This window comes from Neofelis nebulosa, chromosome 8 (genome assembly GCF_028018385.1).
Source record: "Neofelis nebulosa isolate mNeoNeb1 chromosome 8, mNeoNeb1.pri, whole genome shotgun sequence".
NCBI lineage: Eukaryota > Metazoa > Chordata > Mammalia > Carnivora > Felidae > Neofelis > Neofelis nebulosa.
The window spans coordinates 12,319,700-12,333,275 of record NC_080789.1 but is presented as its reverse complement, the minus strand read 5'-3'; the positions used below and the strand labels follow the sequence as shown (position 1 = coordinate 12,333,275).

At 56.0% G+C, this 13,576-nt stretch overlaps 1 protein-coding gene across 1 annotated transcript; it reads right to left on the bottom strand.

The window, feature by feature from the left end:
- Nucleotides 1-975: 975 nt before the first annotated feature.
- On the bottom strand, nucleotides 976-9,844 carry MB (myoglobin). Its single transcript, XM_058741454.1, has 3 exons — nucleotides 9,662-9,844; nucleotides 5,036-5,258; nucleotides 976-1,662 (listed from the first exon to the last, which is right to left on the bottom strand). The coding sequence occupies exons 1-3, from the start codon at nucleotides 9,754-9,756 to the stop codon at nucleotides 1,516-1,518; spliced, it is 465 nt and encodes a 154-aa protein (XP_058597437.1). The 5' UTR covers nucleotides 9,757-9,844; the 3' UTR covers nucleotides 976-1,515.
- Nucleotides 9,845-13,576: the final 3,732 nt, after the last annotated feature.

Genomic DNA, 13,576 nt, shown 5'->3' with positions numbered 1-13,576 from the left:
GGACAAAGGAATCCTCTCGTGCTGTCCTGGATGCAGCAGCTCAGCCTGATGAATGAGCCTGTTAGGTAGGATTTCAGACACGTCTACGTTAGCAGATGAGCTCTGCTCTGTTCAGCAGCCGTCAACCGGTGTGGACTGAGGTCAGGCTCATCACAGAGGGTGGGGCCCTCAGGACTCAAGGGCAGGGGTAACTAGGTCACTTGTCCTGGGAGTTCCTGGAGGTTTATGGGGCCTCCCAGAGTCGGTACCCTGAGTGTAAGGCGCTGTTCAAGGCCCTCACGGCCTGGGCACCCGGCTGGACTCAGGCCTCCTTTTCCATGGCCCCTGTCCATGACCTCTGCTCTAGCCTGCTTCCCGGTGTCCACTGTCACATGCCAATGTTTTATTCTGGGTCCTCACAGCTGTATCACACATTCTGTCTGTGTGCTCGGCATTTGTAGATTCGCTCGTGGCTCCTGGCCGGCGTTTATAGGTTATTCGCCTTGCGTCTGTCCTTTCTCTGTGGCCAGAAGGTCAGTGCCTGCCACTGGCTGGCCACCTCTTTGTCTCCCCGACTGGAGTCCCCGCTGCCTTCCCAGCTTTGAACCCACATTTGCCCCTTAACTAGCTGGTGTCCTTGGCATGTTCTTTAAGCTGCTGTGTCCACGGTGACCACCTCCCCCGGGTCTGTGTCCTCTCCTCTGGGCGCCCTGCAATTTTTGGCCTCTTCCCGCAAAGGTCTGGTGACCACTCTCCTGACCAGACGGGGCTCTCCCCGCCATCGCCTGTGCCCGGCACTGTCCCTGCCACTGAGGAGTGACCTAAGGAAGGCAGGTATCCGTTCCTCTCTCCTTCCTGCTCCCTCCTCTCCCTCCTTTACCCAGTTTCCCTCCTCTCCTTTCCCCCAGCCTCCTCCCCACGCACACAATCCCAGCCATTTCTTCCTTGGGGCCCCTTCACTTGCTCCAGGAGAGGAAGATCACCAGGCAGAGACTGTCATGTTGCAGGCTCTTTTATTAAAGCCAGGTGAATTACTCCATTAGCTGAAAAGGCACACTTAGGTTCCAGAAACCCCCACCCCACCCCAACCTCCACCGCCCTGCCACCTCCTTTGGGATGGGTGTGGCTGCCCCACTCTGCCCAGACCCGTTTCTCATGGCAGAGAGGCATCTGGTGGGGGTGATGGGTCAGAGAATCTGTATGTTTACGGCTTGGATTTGGGATTAGAGGCGCGGGTGACGGGTTGGGTTTGGAGATTGGAGGAATTGGGTTGGAGTCGGGGAGAGAGGAGAGAGGCTGCGGGGCGGCAGAGAGCAAAGGGCCACGCTTCCGGTTCCCGGGGTGATGACCCCCACAAGGAGCCCCCAGGCAGATGAAGCCAGCCCGAACAGCCTCCCCCTCCCTCCCCTCCCCCACCCGCCTCTCAGAAACAAAGCAGACACTCAGAAGCAAACTCTACGTGGCTACAGGAGACCCAGAGCCACCCTCCCCTGGGGCCCGGCGTCCCCGTGGGTGGGGGTGGGGTCGTGCAGGGGCTTAGCCCTGGAAACCCAGCTCCTTGTACTTGGCAGCAATGTCGTTCCGGAACAGCTCGAGAGCCTTTCTCATGGCCGCCTGGGCGTCAGTGCCGAAGTCGTGGGGATGTTTGCTCTGGAGAACCTGGATGATGGCCTCTGAGATGAACTGCAGCGGGATGGATGAGAGGGGTGCTGGTCATGGGGGCGGACACGCCAGGAGCCAGGGGGCAATCAGGCTGAGTCCCACCTTCTTTTTATTTCAGGGCCATTTATTGAGCGCTTACTGTGTACCAGGCATGCTTCCAAGTGGTCTCTGAGATTAATTCCTTTTATCCCTGCAACCCCGGGAGACAGGTATAAATGGGGGACCAGGCCTGTCCCAGTACAGACCCAAGGTTGTGCGGCCCAGTGGGTCGGCTCACCCACCACCCTCCTTGGCTAGTGTTCAGGATGTGGGTCCAGCTGCGGCCAGACAAGGGCCCGGGCGCTGCCTCCATGCAGACAGCTGAAAGGAGGGAAATGCTCCCATTCCGTGGTTTTATCCAGAAGTTTGCAGTCAGAAAACCTAGATAGAAAGAAACTATTTCCAGGGTGCCTAGGGGTGGGTCAGTCGGATAGGCGACCGACTTCGGCTCAGGTCATGATCTCGCAGTTTGTGAATTCGAGCCCCACGTTGGGCTCTGTGCTGACAGCTCAGAGCTCGGAGCCTGCTTCGGATCCTGTCTCTCTCTCTCTCTCTCTCTGCCCCTCCCCTGCTCACGCGCTGTCTCTCAAAGATGAATAAACGTTAAGAAAATGTTTTTTAAGGAAGAAACTATTTCCATCTATGTATATTTGATTTTTGCATTTAATGGCTTCATAGGGTTATTGCTTTAAGCAGCCTATTGGGGGCGGAGCGGGGGTGCAGAGCATCCTATATTCTGTGCCAAGCACAGAGCTGGTGCTCAGAATTCTTGGTGGGCGGGAAGGAGGGAAGAAGAGGGAAGGATGTGGCCTATGGCTTGCCCCCAGGACCCCTACTGTCTTCTGCCAGCCTCGCCGTCACCATCACGCTTGCTTGGGCACCCACGATTTCCTTGCCAGGAACACCTACAGCACGGCGGCTTTAGCGACTCAACGATCTCATGGGCGTAAAATGCTACTGTGCTCTTCCGACAGCGAATCAAGCTTTGATGTCAACCACAGCCCTGGCCGGCGCACCAAGCGGTGTCACTTTACAGAGGCCACGACGGGAAAGTAGCCAGACTGAGGTCACATAGCAAGAGGACTTTGCACCCCGGGGGCGGGGGGTGGGGGGGGGTGGGCAAACGGCCGCCAGAGCCAAGGACGGAGGCAGTGACCGTACCTCGTTTTCCCGTTTTCTCGGGGCGCCCCGAGTGCAAGTGACCACGGGCAGGTGGGGCGGCGGGGGGGGGGCTCGGCCTGCCATGGAGCAAGCCCTGCCCCTGGAAAACGTGGGATACCCAACCTCCCGGCTCAGCTCCCGTGACCCTCATGTGTGACTTATGAAGAGCATGGAAGGGGAGGAACAGACACGGGCCCTGCCTTCGATCTTGCGGGGATCGACGCAGTAAACTAAGCTCGTTTTCGGCAGAGCTGGTTTCCAGTCCCCCCGCTTCCAGTGCTACCTTGTCTTTCTGAGCCTTGTTCCCTTGTCCCCCCGGAGGGGATATGTCTTTCCGGTTGTGTTGGGAGCCCACCCCCACGCCACTGGGGTTCAGAGATGCGAGAGCCAGGGTCTGCCCTCGGGGAGCTCATGTCCCAGCCAGGAGACAGCTGGGTAAAGAGATGAATTACAGCACAGCCGGGCAGGCGCCGGACAGAGAATGAGGATAAAGCGCCTTTGCAGGGGGGCGGGGGAGGGGGGGGGAGGGCGCCAGTGGACAGAGCAGCTGACGGCCGGCCGTGTGCGGAGGAGGTGGCTTCTAAGCTGGGCCCTGGAGGATGGGCAGGGATTTGCTGACAAGAGAAGATGGGGAGGGCAGGGGCCACAGCAGGCACGGAATCTCAAAGGCAGGACAGGCTCCTTGTGTCTGTGATGCTGAGTGGGATGGGCGGGCCAGGTTGTCTACGTGTGATTTGCGGGGGCAGCTGGGGCGCAGGGAGGTGAGACTGAGAGACTGACGAGGGGTGTGGCGGTGGCGGATGGGAGATATTGTACCGCAGGGTTAAGAGCTTGAGTTCCGGAGTACCGTTGATCAGACTGTACCTACTGGGTTATTAGCTGTGTGACCTTGGGCAAGCTACCTAATCTCTCTGAGCCTTCAGTTTCCAAATCTGTAAAGTGAGTATGCGAAGGGTACCTGCCTGGCACAGAGTCCGCTAATTGCCTGCCCAATGTCCATTTTCTCCTTCTTCCTTGGTAACAGAACATTAGTTGTATTTGCAGTGGCAACAGACCACATTTCCCAGCTTTCCATGCAGACGGGTGTGGTCTTGTAACTAACTTCTGGCCAACGAGATGCAAAGAAAACTGTTGGGTGGGATTTCTGCGACTCCTTAAAAGAGAGCTTTCCTCTCTTCTTCCTGCTTCCTGTTGGGAACGTGGACCAGATGGCTGGAGCTCTAGCAGCCATCTTGGACCATGAGTCAACTTTGAGGACTCATGCCAACATTGGCACGAAAGAAGCTGCATTCTCGGTGACCGTGGGGCCCCCACACTAGCTCTGGACTCCCCAGCTCTGAACTTCCTTTGCGTCAGAGAAAGAGAGGACACTGAATGCCTTCAATCTCAGGGAGATTTCGAGAATTCCACGCAGTGATCCAGGCGAATGCCCATCCTAACTGGTAGCTATCACTGCTACCTTTATCCTCGTTGTTGCATCAGCCTGCCTGCTGCTCCCATCCTGAGGGATTGCACCTATCCCGAAGGCCCTTTATCCCCCAGATCTCAATGCTCCCTCTTGCCACACCCCTCCTCCCACTGGTTATAAAGGCAGTTCAGGCTCTCCCCTGCCCACCCAACTCCTCAGCCCCTCACAGGAGGTTCAAACCAACTTCTCTTGCCTAGGACACCCGAGGCCTCTCCTTCTTCATCTGTAAAGATGCTGAAACCAGTATCACCAGCCTGTTGGCCACCCCCAGCCCAGGATCGAGCCCCCGGTCCTGTGCTCCTGCCTCACGACTCCTGCACACATCAGGCTCCAGATGGCACAGGGGTTAGGCGCTGAGGGCCTGGGGGAGTAGAGCCCTAGTTTGAATCCTGTGGGCAGCTATTGCCCTCCCTGTGCCTCAGTTTTCTCATCTGCCCAGTGGGTGTGATAATAGTACCTCCCCGTGGTGGGGGGAGTGCAAGTGGTGCCCCCAATATCCAATCTCCCTTACTTCCCCGGACGACATACCGATCTGGGGGAGAAATGGGTTTCCTCTCAGTGACCGCAAGGGTGACAGCTCGTTTTACAGATGAGGAAACTGGGGCTCAAAGAGGAACGACGTGGGTCACCCACAAGTCAGTGGCTGAGCTGGGACTCGAACCCCAAATCCCAGCCCTTCGAGGCCTCCCCTCCCACCCTCCCACCCGCCCCTGCCCTGCCTCCCACCTCCAGGTACTTGACGGGGATCTTGTGCTTGGTGGCATGTGACTGGGCCAGGGGCTTCAGCTCCGCCTCGTGCTGGCCCTTCTTCTTGAGGATGCCCCCCAGGGCGGTGAGCACCGTGTTGCCATGCTTCTTCAGGTCCTCGGAGCCCTTCATTTCATCCTCTGTCTTCAGGTGCTTGAACTTTTCGAACTTCTCCAGGGTCTCCGGGTGGCCCTTGAAGAGGCTGCGGGCACAAGGGGGGCTGGAGTCAGACACAGGGGCTGGAGGTGGTGAGACACACGAGTTCCAGTCCCGGCTCCGCTATCTCCCAGCTGCGTGACGTCGGGCCATGCGCTTTACCTCTCTCCGTGCTTCTGCTTCCTCATCCAAGCATGGGGGATAACTGGTGCCTACCTAGAGCAGCGCTGTGGGGGCTCGGTGGGCTGTGTAAAGGCTTGCCTTGCTTATTTCAGGTCGGTAGCAGCTGCCTCTCCGTTGCTACTCGAGAGGTAGGAAGGAAAGATGTGCCTGCCTCGTTCCCTGCCTCCACCCGATTTTCTCTGAGTCGCCTGGAGAGTAGGTGATTAAATCGCATCACGGGTACGAGGCAGAAGGGCCAAGTGGAAGCGGGTCTGCGTGACTCAAGACGTCGACTGCGCAGGGGACCATCTCTGCAAGCTTCCTGCCTACGGATCATCCTTTGGCTGCTTAAATACTTGCAGCTACAGGAGACTCACTACTTCCTGTGTTAGTTCTCAGGCTCAGAAAGTCCTTGCTTATTTTGCTCAGACGCCCTGTACCTCCCAGGCCCCTCAGACAGTGAGGCCCAGGGAGGGAGCCACCTGCCAAAGACCAGGTCTCCACTCCTGCCAGGGAGCCAGGGAGCTTAGCTGCAGAGGGACTCTGCCCTGAGCCACACCTGTAGCCCTGGAGCTCGGTCTTTCCTGTTCTGGAAAGTTGGGTGTCGGTTAAAGGGAGTCATACCCGCCGCCTCGGTGGGAGGTGGCTGTCCCCGTTCCACTGTGGGCCAATGGAGCACAGAGGCAAGTGACATGGGTCGGTGGCAAAGCCCGAACCAGAGATTGGATGGTTCTATAAGTCATGCGCCCCCTCTCTCTCTCTCTCTCCCTGTCATACCCTGAAATGTTTGCAGGAGTGGCCCTGTCTCCCCAGCCTTCCCCTCCTCCTGTCTAATGGCTTCGGGTCCTTGCAAGGTTCCTCTTTTTGTAGCTTCCTGGCTCAGCCACTCGCTTCTTCAGCCCTGCGGTGGACACACTCTGGAGTGTAGAAAGCATCTCACAGCACACACCCATACTCACGTGCATGCACACGTGTGCACCAAGTAGCACAAACAGGGAACACACCCTTCTCCTGGGAGCTCATCCCTCCTGCATCCCCCAGAATGCCCAGGGCGATCCACAGCCATGCCCCACGTCCCCATCTCACCCCCCGTCCTGGCCCGGCCAAGCCTGTGTGGCCGGGACAGCTCATCCCTGGCACTTTTCACCCAAGGGTCCTATTATTATCTGGTGACAATGATCCTTGAACTCCTGCCTGGCAGAGGTGAGACCTAGCACCCGCAGGTGAAGGTCAGAGGTCGGGACGCTGGAGGGAGCCTATCTGGGGCAGAAGAGGGCCAAGGACCTGGTACCCAAGGCAACCAGGGATCTCAGATATTTGGGGAGCCCCCAAGATGTCTGGGAGAAAGAACACGGGGATGAGAGTTACAAAAGCTGAGTTCTGGTCCCAGGTCCACCTCCAACGTGCTGTGTGACATTGAAAAAGTCACTCAGCTTCTCTGGGTCCTGGTTCAGCCATCCATAAACCAAAAGGGTTGGTCTGGCTGATATTTCAGCCTCCAGCTGTAAGGCTGGACCCCTGCCTCACCTTCCACTCTGTGCCAGTCAGCCCGCGAGCGAGCCCAGATTTACCTTCAACGGTGCAGGAAAATCAGGCCAATCAGTGCCCACCAGATCATTCTGGCATCACTCAGCCGCTTCCCTCCCTTGGCCCAAAGTCCTGCAGCTGGGAGCCCCAGGCAGCCACAGAAGGCCGTACCTGGATTTGCCTAAGGGCAGCATCCCGGAAAATGGACAGACGAAGCCCGTCGGCCCGCGGAAAAGGATGGACAGACTTTCACTCCTGTTTCAGGAGCCCTCACTTGCCTTGCGTCTTCAGCTTCAATCCTACGTCCACCTGCTTCGCTTTTCGCAGGCCTGCAGGCAAGTCAGCGAGGAAGGAGGCCACCTCCCAGCTGTCCTCTGAACGGAGGCCCAATCGGACACCCACACAGGAGATGGAGACTCCGACCTGCGGAATGCCTTCCCTGCTCTAGGCAGAAGAACCAGGCTGGGCAGGGCAACCCCGCTCTGATGTGCCAAGAGCAGAGCGCTCCAGAGCAGCCGTGCTGGGTGCAAGCCGCCTGGATGTGAATTCCAGCTGTGTGACTTGGGGCAAGTTACTTAACCTCTCTGTTAAGGGTGGTGATCCTAATATCTACCTCATCGGGTGCTTGGGAGGGTGAGTTAATATACGGGAAGCGCCGAGCCCGGGGGCTGGGGGTGTCCTTCGCGACTTGTAGCAAAGCCCTCAGTGTTTTGTTAACAGGCTCCGCTGAACAGAATATGCCGTCTTTTACAAGAGGAGTAGGAGAAGTGACCTTGCCAAGGTCAGTAAGAAAGCCCAGGCTCAGCCTCTGGAACAGAATCAAGTGGCCAGCTCCCACAGAGGCAGGTGCAGCTCTGGGGGTTAGCACCCCCTCCCTTCCCTCTACACGCAGGGAGGCCCTCCTCCCCGGACCCCACACAGTAAGAGGGCAGAACCCGTTGGCATGGTCTCTGCGTGTCCCACGGCCTAAGACGTGACGGGGCATTGGGCTTTCTGGGACCTTTCAGGGGCCAGGAGTCTCAGGCATCACATCCCATCCCGGCCCCTGGCCCTTGGTAGGTGTCCCTGATCCACTCTGGAGAGGGAGGGAAGGTTTCCCCTGATGACACAATACCCCAAGTCTCCTTCAAGTCACTGTCTTGGGGGCTAATGGCCCCCAGATCACCTTGGAGAGACTTGTGCTTTGCAAACTGGTCTCCAACCCCAACTACCCTGCCTCCTCTCCAAAAGCGAGGGAGGAGCATGGGCTCAGGGAATGCCGGGGCATGAGAGCGGAGAGGGACCTCAGAGACCCTGGCAGACAATCGCTTCGTTCAACCGATAGGCAAGCAGGAAGAGTGAGTCACTCAGAGAGGAGGAGTGACTTATCCAAGGTCACACAGCAAAGGTGCCTAAGGAGCTGATGTCAACTTGGGGGAAACTTTTGTCCCATCCAACAGGACCTGTTGCAGCCCCAGCGGCCTGCTGGCAGGGACAGGAGGAGAAAGACACAGGGAACATCCCCCATGATGCCGGTCGGAGTAAACAGAGAACGTGACCATCCTTCCCCAAGTGTTTTTAGCGTGGACGACTCAGGGCTCAGACTTCGGATCACAGATCCAGACATGGGAGCCGGATAGAAGTGCAGCCCAAGGAGACCAAAAAGGCATCTGAGTGGGAGAGGGAAACCTGGCTCGTGACGTGACGAAGGAGAAACTTGTCTGTAAATGAAAGCGTGAAGGACAATCCATTCACTCGTGGCCACCCCAGGGCCACTTTCTCCCAGGTGCAGAAATGTGGATTTATACCCCATTAGATATTTGACTTGCGCTGGCCCAGAGCGTGAGAGAAGGCACCTGGAGAAGAGGGGTCTAACACTGTCTGGGGTGGAAGGCAATGAGAAAATAAAATTCTGCTTACAAGCCACACACCATCCTTTATTTACAACGCTTGGAATTTTGTTTTCTTTTGTTTTTGTTCAGGAACCCCTGCAGTCAAGATGTGCTTGGAGACCACACTATTCAGAGCTCTCAAATTCAAGACTTCCTCAACATCAAAAGTCCCTAATGGGCCTCTGTCTTCTATTTTCTAATTATAATACTTCGCAGGTCCTTAAGCTAGCTCCATCCGTAACAATTACTAACATCTTCTAGAACCTGCTATGTTCCAGGAACAGCACCAGGCCCCTTACATGCATTATCTTATTTAACTCTCACTTCTACTTTAAAGGGTAGCACGGAACACCCCCGCCCATTGTATAGGAGAGGAAACTGAGACTCAGAGAGGTTGTGTGCCTTCCCAAAGGTCACACAGCGGTTCGGAGGCTGAGCCAGCTCTAGAGCCTGTGGGTCTTTATCTTGAAGGCCATGTCTCAGTCTTGACAGTTTATAGACCTTTACGGATTTGTGGTGCGGGGAGGTCCTGCCCCTCTCAGGTCCTGTTTGTCCTCGTCCATTTAGTGAAGCATCTGGACAGGATCTCTCAGGGCCCTTGTTAACTATGACTGCCTACGATTCTAGGATTCCTCTTGGTGGGCGCTAGGCATCCGGGGTTTGATCACCAGGCTTCTCCCACTGCTGGCACAGGCCCGGGATGGATCTCTTTTCCTTTCTGGACGCCAGTCCCTGACACTTACAAGCAAAGGAAAACCAAGTGAAGGTGTTAACAAAGTCGACCGACACAGCCAACTGGTCAACCCTGGGCAACGATTCCGCCTTGCAGGCACGCACCCTTGATCTTTGGGGAGTGGGTGACAGAGGCAATGGGGTCTCTTCCTTTTACCTGATGAGGACCTCCTGCCCGTGGCCCGCGAGGTCGGTCTCCACCTTCCCCCAGACGTTCAGCACCAGCTGCCACTCTCCGTCGCTGAGCCCCATGGCGCAGTCTGAGGAAGACAGAAAGAGGGAGTCCGGGCCGACTCGGTGTCCTGGCTCTGACAGCCGGGGTTTGAGACTGCCCGGCCCCAAAGGGATTTTATACCTTCCCTGAAGCTCGACACAGATCACTTGACGGCTTGTTCACTCTCCCCTCCTCTCCCTCCTCCCTCCTTTTCATGAGGGGTCTAATCTTTTCCTTTCTGTAGCTCTCACATGGGAGCTATTTTGGGGCAGGTGCCATTGTGGGGAGGTAGGACAGCTCAGGCCACAGGGGCGCGGGGGTGTTTGTGTATGTGGCAAGAGCAGGGGAGGAGGCTGGGCCACTGTGTGGAGTCTCAGAGGCCAGCAAAAAGGGCACCACCAAGGCCGACGCCAGCAGCCTGAAACTCAACTCTCCCCGTTGTCAACCATCCCAAGGAAACTGTCATGTTTCCAAGCTCGGGCAGCGGCTCCTGGGCTGGCCCTGGGACTGTCCTGGTCCTTAACAGTCTCCTTGTCCACAGTCTGCCCATGTTGCCGGAGAGCCCCTACCCAGCCAGAAGTGGGGGGGGTGAGAGAGGGGAGGGAGCCGAGGTGGTTCCTACTTATAGCTGGGCGTCTATCCACAGGCTCTTGGAGTCTGGATTTTTCTACCCCACCCAGAAAACTGGCTTCGTGGCCCTCGTGGCCTTTGCTCAAGTATTTCCTTCTGAGAAGTTTTGCTTGGCACACCCCCTCCAGGCCCCATTAATGTCCTCCTCCTTCCACTTATTTGGGTGGGCGCCCCTGTTGTACGGCTCCCTTCATTGTGCTGTATTTCTTAGTTTCCATGCTGGCTCTGCCACAAGTGTGTTAGAGCAGCCGATACGTGTAGGGACATGCCGGGCCCTCCTCCGAGCACTTCACATTTGGTAACTTGTTTAATCCCCTGACAGCCGTATCTCTAGGACAGACATGGCATCGTCCTCGTTTATTCAGGGGGGGAGTTAGGGAAAACTGTCATGGTCACATAGCTGGTAGAGCTGGGATTTGAACCCAGAAAGTCAGGCTCTTTGGGTTCATGCCCCCGAATACCTTACTCACTTATGTTTTGTTGACTTCTGTATCTCTTGGACCTCACACAGTGCCCTGTACCAAATTGTAGCTGAACAAATATTTGTTGAATAAGTAGATGGTCTTGCAAGGGAGCCAAGGGAGGATCGTTGGCCTTCTTTGTATTTATCCATCATCCATCCATCATCTAGCCACCCACCCGTCCATGCATCTCTCCATCGTCCACGTATGGGTTCATCCATCCACCACCCACCCACCCACCCACCCACTCCCCCATCCATCATCTGCCCATCCATCCATAATCCATCCATTCGTCCATCCCACACATAGTGACAGACTACCTCTGGCGTGATGGAAACTGTGCCACATGCTCAGGACAATAAAACTAAATAAACACATCCCTGTGTTCAAGAAACTCACAGTCCCTTGGGGAGATATAAGGAGTAAGCTTACAGTACCGTTGTTTTAGTGCTATGATCAACGTACTAGGCCCTTCCTTCCATCTACACAGGACTTTACAGTTCACAAAGCACCTCCTTGGGCAGCATGACATCTGATTTTCACAGTGGCCCCGCAAGGTAACGAGCATCACCCCATTTTATAGCTGTGGACGGTGAGGTTCCAAAAGAATAAGCAAGTGCCCTGGCTGCCCTGGGTCTGTAATAGACACGTCCGTCACGACGACCCCACATAGACAGCTCTTTCTAAAAGCGACTGCTCTGTCCCAGTCCCTACATGACCATGTAGGGCCATGTACTTCCCCCTGACCCCACGGCCGATCACAGCCGACTGGACCGGGACTGGCACCCAACCCGAGGCAGCCGATGACAGGGCTCTACCCAACAGCCTCCATCTGTTAGCTGCCTGAATCAGATCCCCTGTTCGAAATACGAGCAGGGACGTTTGGCAAGAATTGTCTAGGCGGTAGGAAACGCGGCATCGAAGAGAGTCAGTTCCATGGCCAGCACGGAGTAGGAACCCCAAGGTGGGGGCTCTTGAGTGTCACCTAGGGCCCAGAATTCATTCCGTTCCGATCTCTGTCAAGCCCGGCCCAATTACTTTGTGAGGGTCACCGCGAACTGCCACTTCCTGTCTGACCCCTCGCGGATCCTGTCAACGAACCCTGTTGACTCCTTTATCGAATCAATCAGCTGGTTCCTAAGCAGAGGCGTCTCTCTCCCTGACACGGTGCCCCAGGAGTCACATGGGAAGCTCCTGTTATCCCAGACCTCTGGGAGCCCAGCCACCTTTCACAGCAGAAGATGTGGTGGCAAAATGAGTAGCTAGAAATGTCACGGGGATTGGGGGGAGAGCTATCATCCATGCATTCATTCGTTCATTCGTTCGTTCGTTCTCCTATTTGCTCAACAGCCTAGTCCTAAGGGCTTACTCCATGCTGGACCTAGGACAGAGGAAAGGCAATTCTGAGAGAATCTGCCAAGGGCTCAGACCCCCACCATCTCCGGCCTCTGCACTTGTCTGGGGGCAGCCCGAGCATTTAAAAGCTCATCAAATCATTACTGATGCTCAAGTGTTTAATACTTAGCCGTCATCCCTTGGCAGGCACCCCCATTAACTGGCGTGCTCATGGAAACCTGTGGCTTTGAAGTCGATGGACCTTTTAAGTTTTACCATTTAAGCTAATAGGAAGGGGCCGACATCTGTTTGTACTTCGATATCTCTACAACAGAGCAGGCATTACCTAACAGTAGCTATGGCTACCTGGAGGCACCCGCTTTGTTTGGGGACTATAATTATCCCGGTGACAGCCTTCCAGTGGCCGGGGCAAGGAAGCTGGAAGTGCACGAAATAGGAAAACCAGACCGCCTTTGCGGGCACAAGCCTTACACTCGCGTGTCATACACGGACACGCACACCCACACGTGCGCACACACCGAGGTGGGTTAGTTCGATCCCTCCGCGCTGGACCCGCCCCCATCCTCTTTCCTGTCCTCTCATGTCACAGAAACCTTTGGGTGCAAAACTCCCGAGACATGTAGGATCATTCTCAAGTCTTCAACTTCTACAGTCTGGAGATCCCAGAGGGAAACTCTGGGGCGCCAAAGTCTTCGGGTTTGGCCGCTCTGGAAATTTGGGCTTGAGAGGTCCAGGGTCATAGAAAGGCAGAGATAGACAAGTGTAGATGTGTATAGGGCCATCGTGTCTAGAGGCTAACAGAAGACTTCGACTGCATCTTGTCCAAGTTCCCACTAAAGGCGGGGAATTCTCCCAGCGGATCATCCTCTAGCATCTGCTTGAATACTCCTAGGAGCAGTGAGCTCCTCACCTAAGACTTGCAAGAGTCTCCTTTATGATGAACCAAAATATGTCTTCTTGTCATGCTCACTCCCTTGGGCACACTCTGCTGACTCTTTGGGGATAGAGAGGACCAGTGGAGTCTACTGAGAGGAGAGGGAGGCTGCATGCTCACTGAAGACTTTTCTTGTCCGTACTTGGACAAGGACTTGACCCAAGCACCGCCCCCCCACCCCCCAACACACACACACACACACACACACACACACACACACACACACACGGTAAGCCAGGAGCCAGTCTGGTGGAAAAAGACTGGTTTTGCGATCTTCAAGTCGGCAACTCCTGCCTCTCCTCGAGCACAGACACAAAGAGAATTCTCTAGCAAGGGGCTTCCAGCATCCTGCCCCTCCCCCCACCTCCCCTCCCCCCCAGGTTTGAGTCCCCAGGTGGCTGTGCAAAGAGCGGCTCTCTTCCAGGACCTGGGAGTTTGCTAGCCCTTGGGCAGCTAACAACTCCCCAAGCGAATCTG

What these genes read in the sequence shown, in the direction of transcription:
- MB (XM_058741454.1), bottom strand. Translation starts at nt 9,756, where the DNA reads ATGGGGCTCAGCGACGGAGAGTGGCAGCTGGTGCTGAACGTCTGGGGG. An exon ending in GGGCAGGAGGTCCTCATCAG is followed by an intron (nt 5,259 to 9,661) that starts GTAAAAGGAAGA and finishes TTGTGCCCGCAG; the next exon opens with CCTCTTCAAGGGCCACCCGG. An exon ending in TCCCCGTCAAGTACCTGGAG is followed by an intron (nt 1,663 to 5,035) that starts GTGGGAGGCAGG and finishes ATCCCGCTGCAG; the next exon opens with TTCATCTCAGAGGCCATCAT.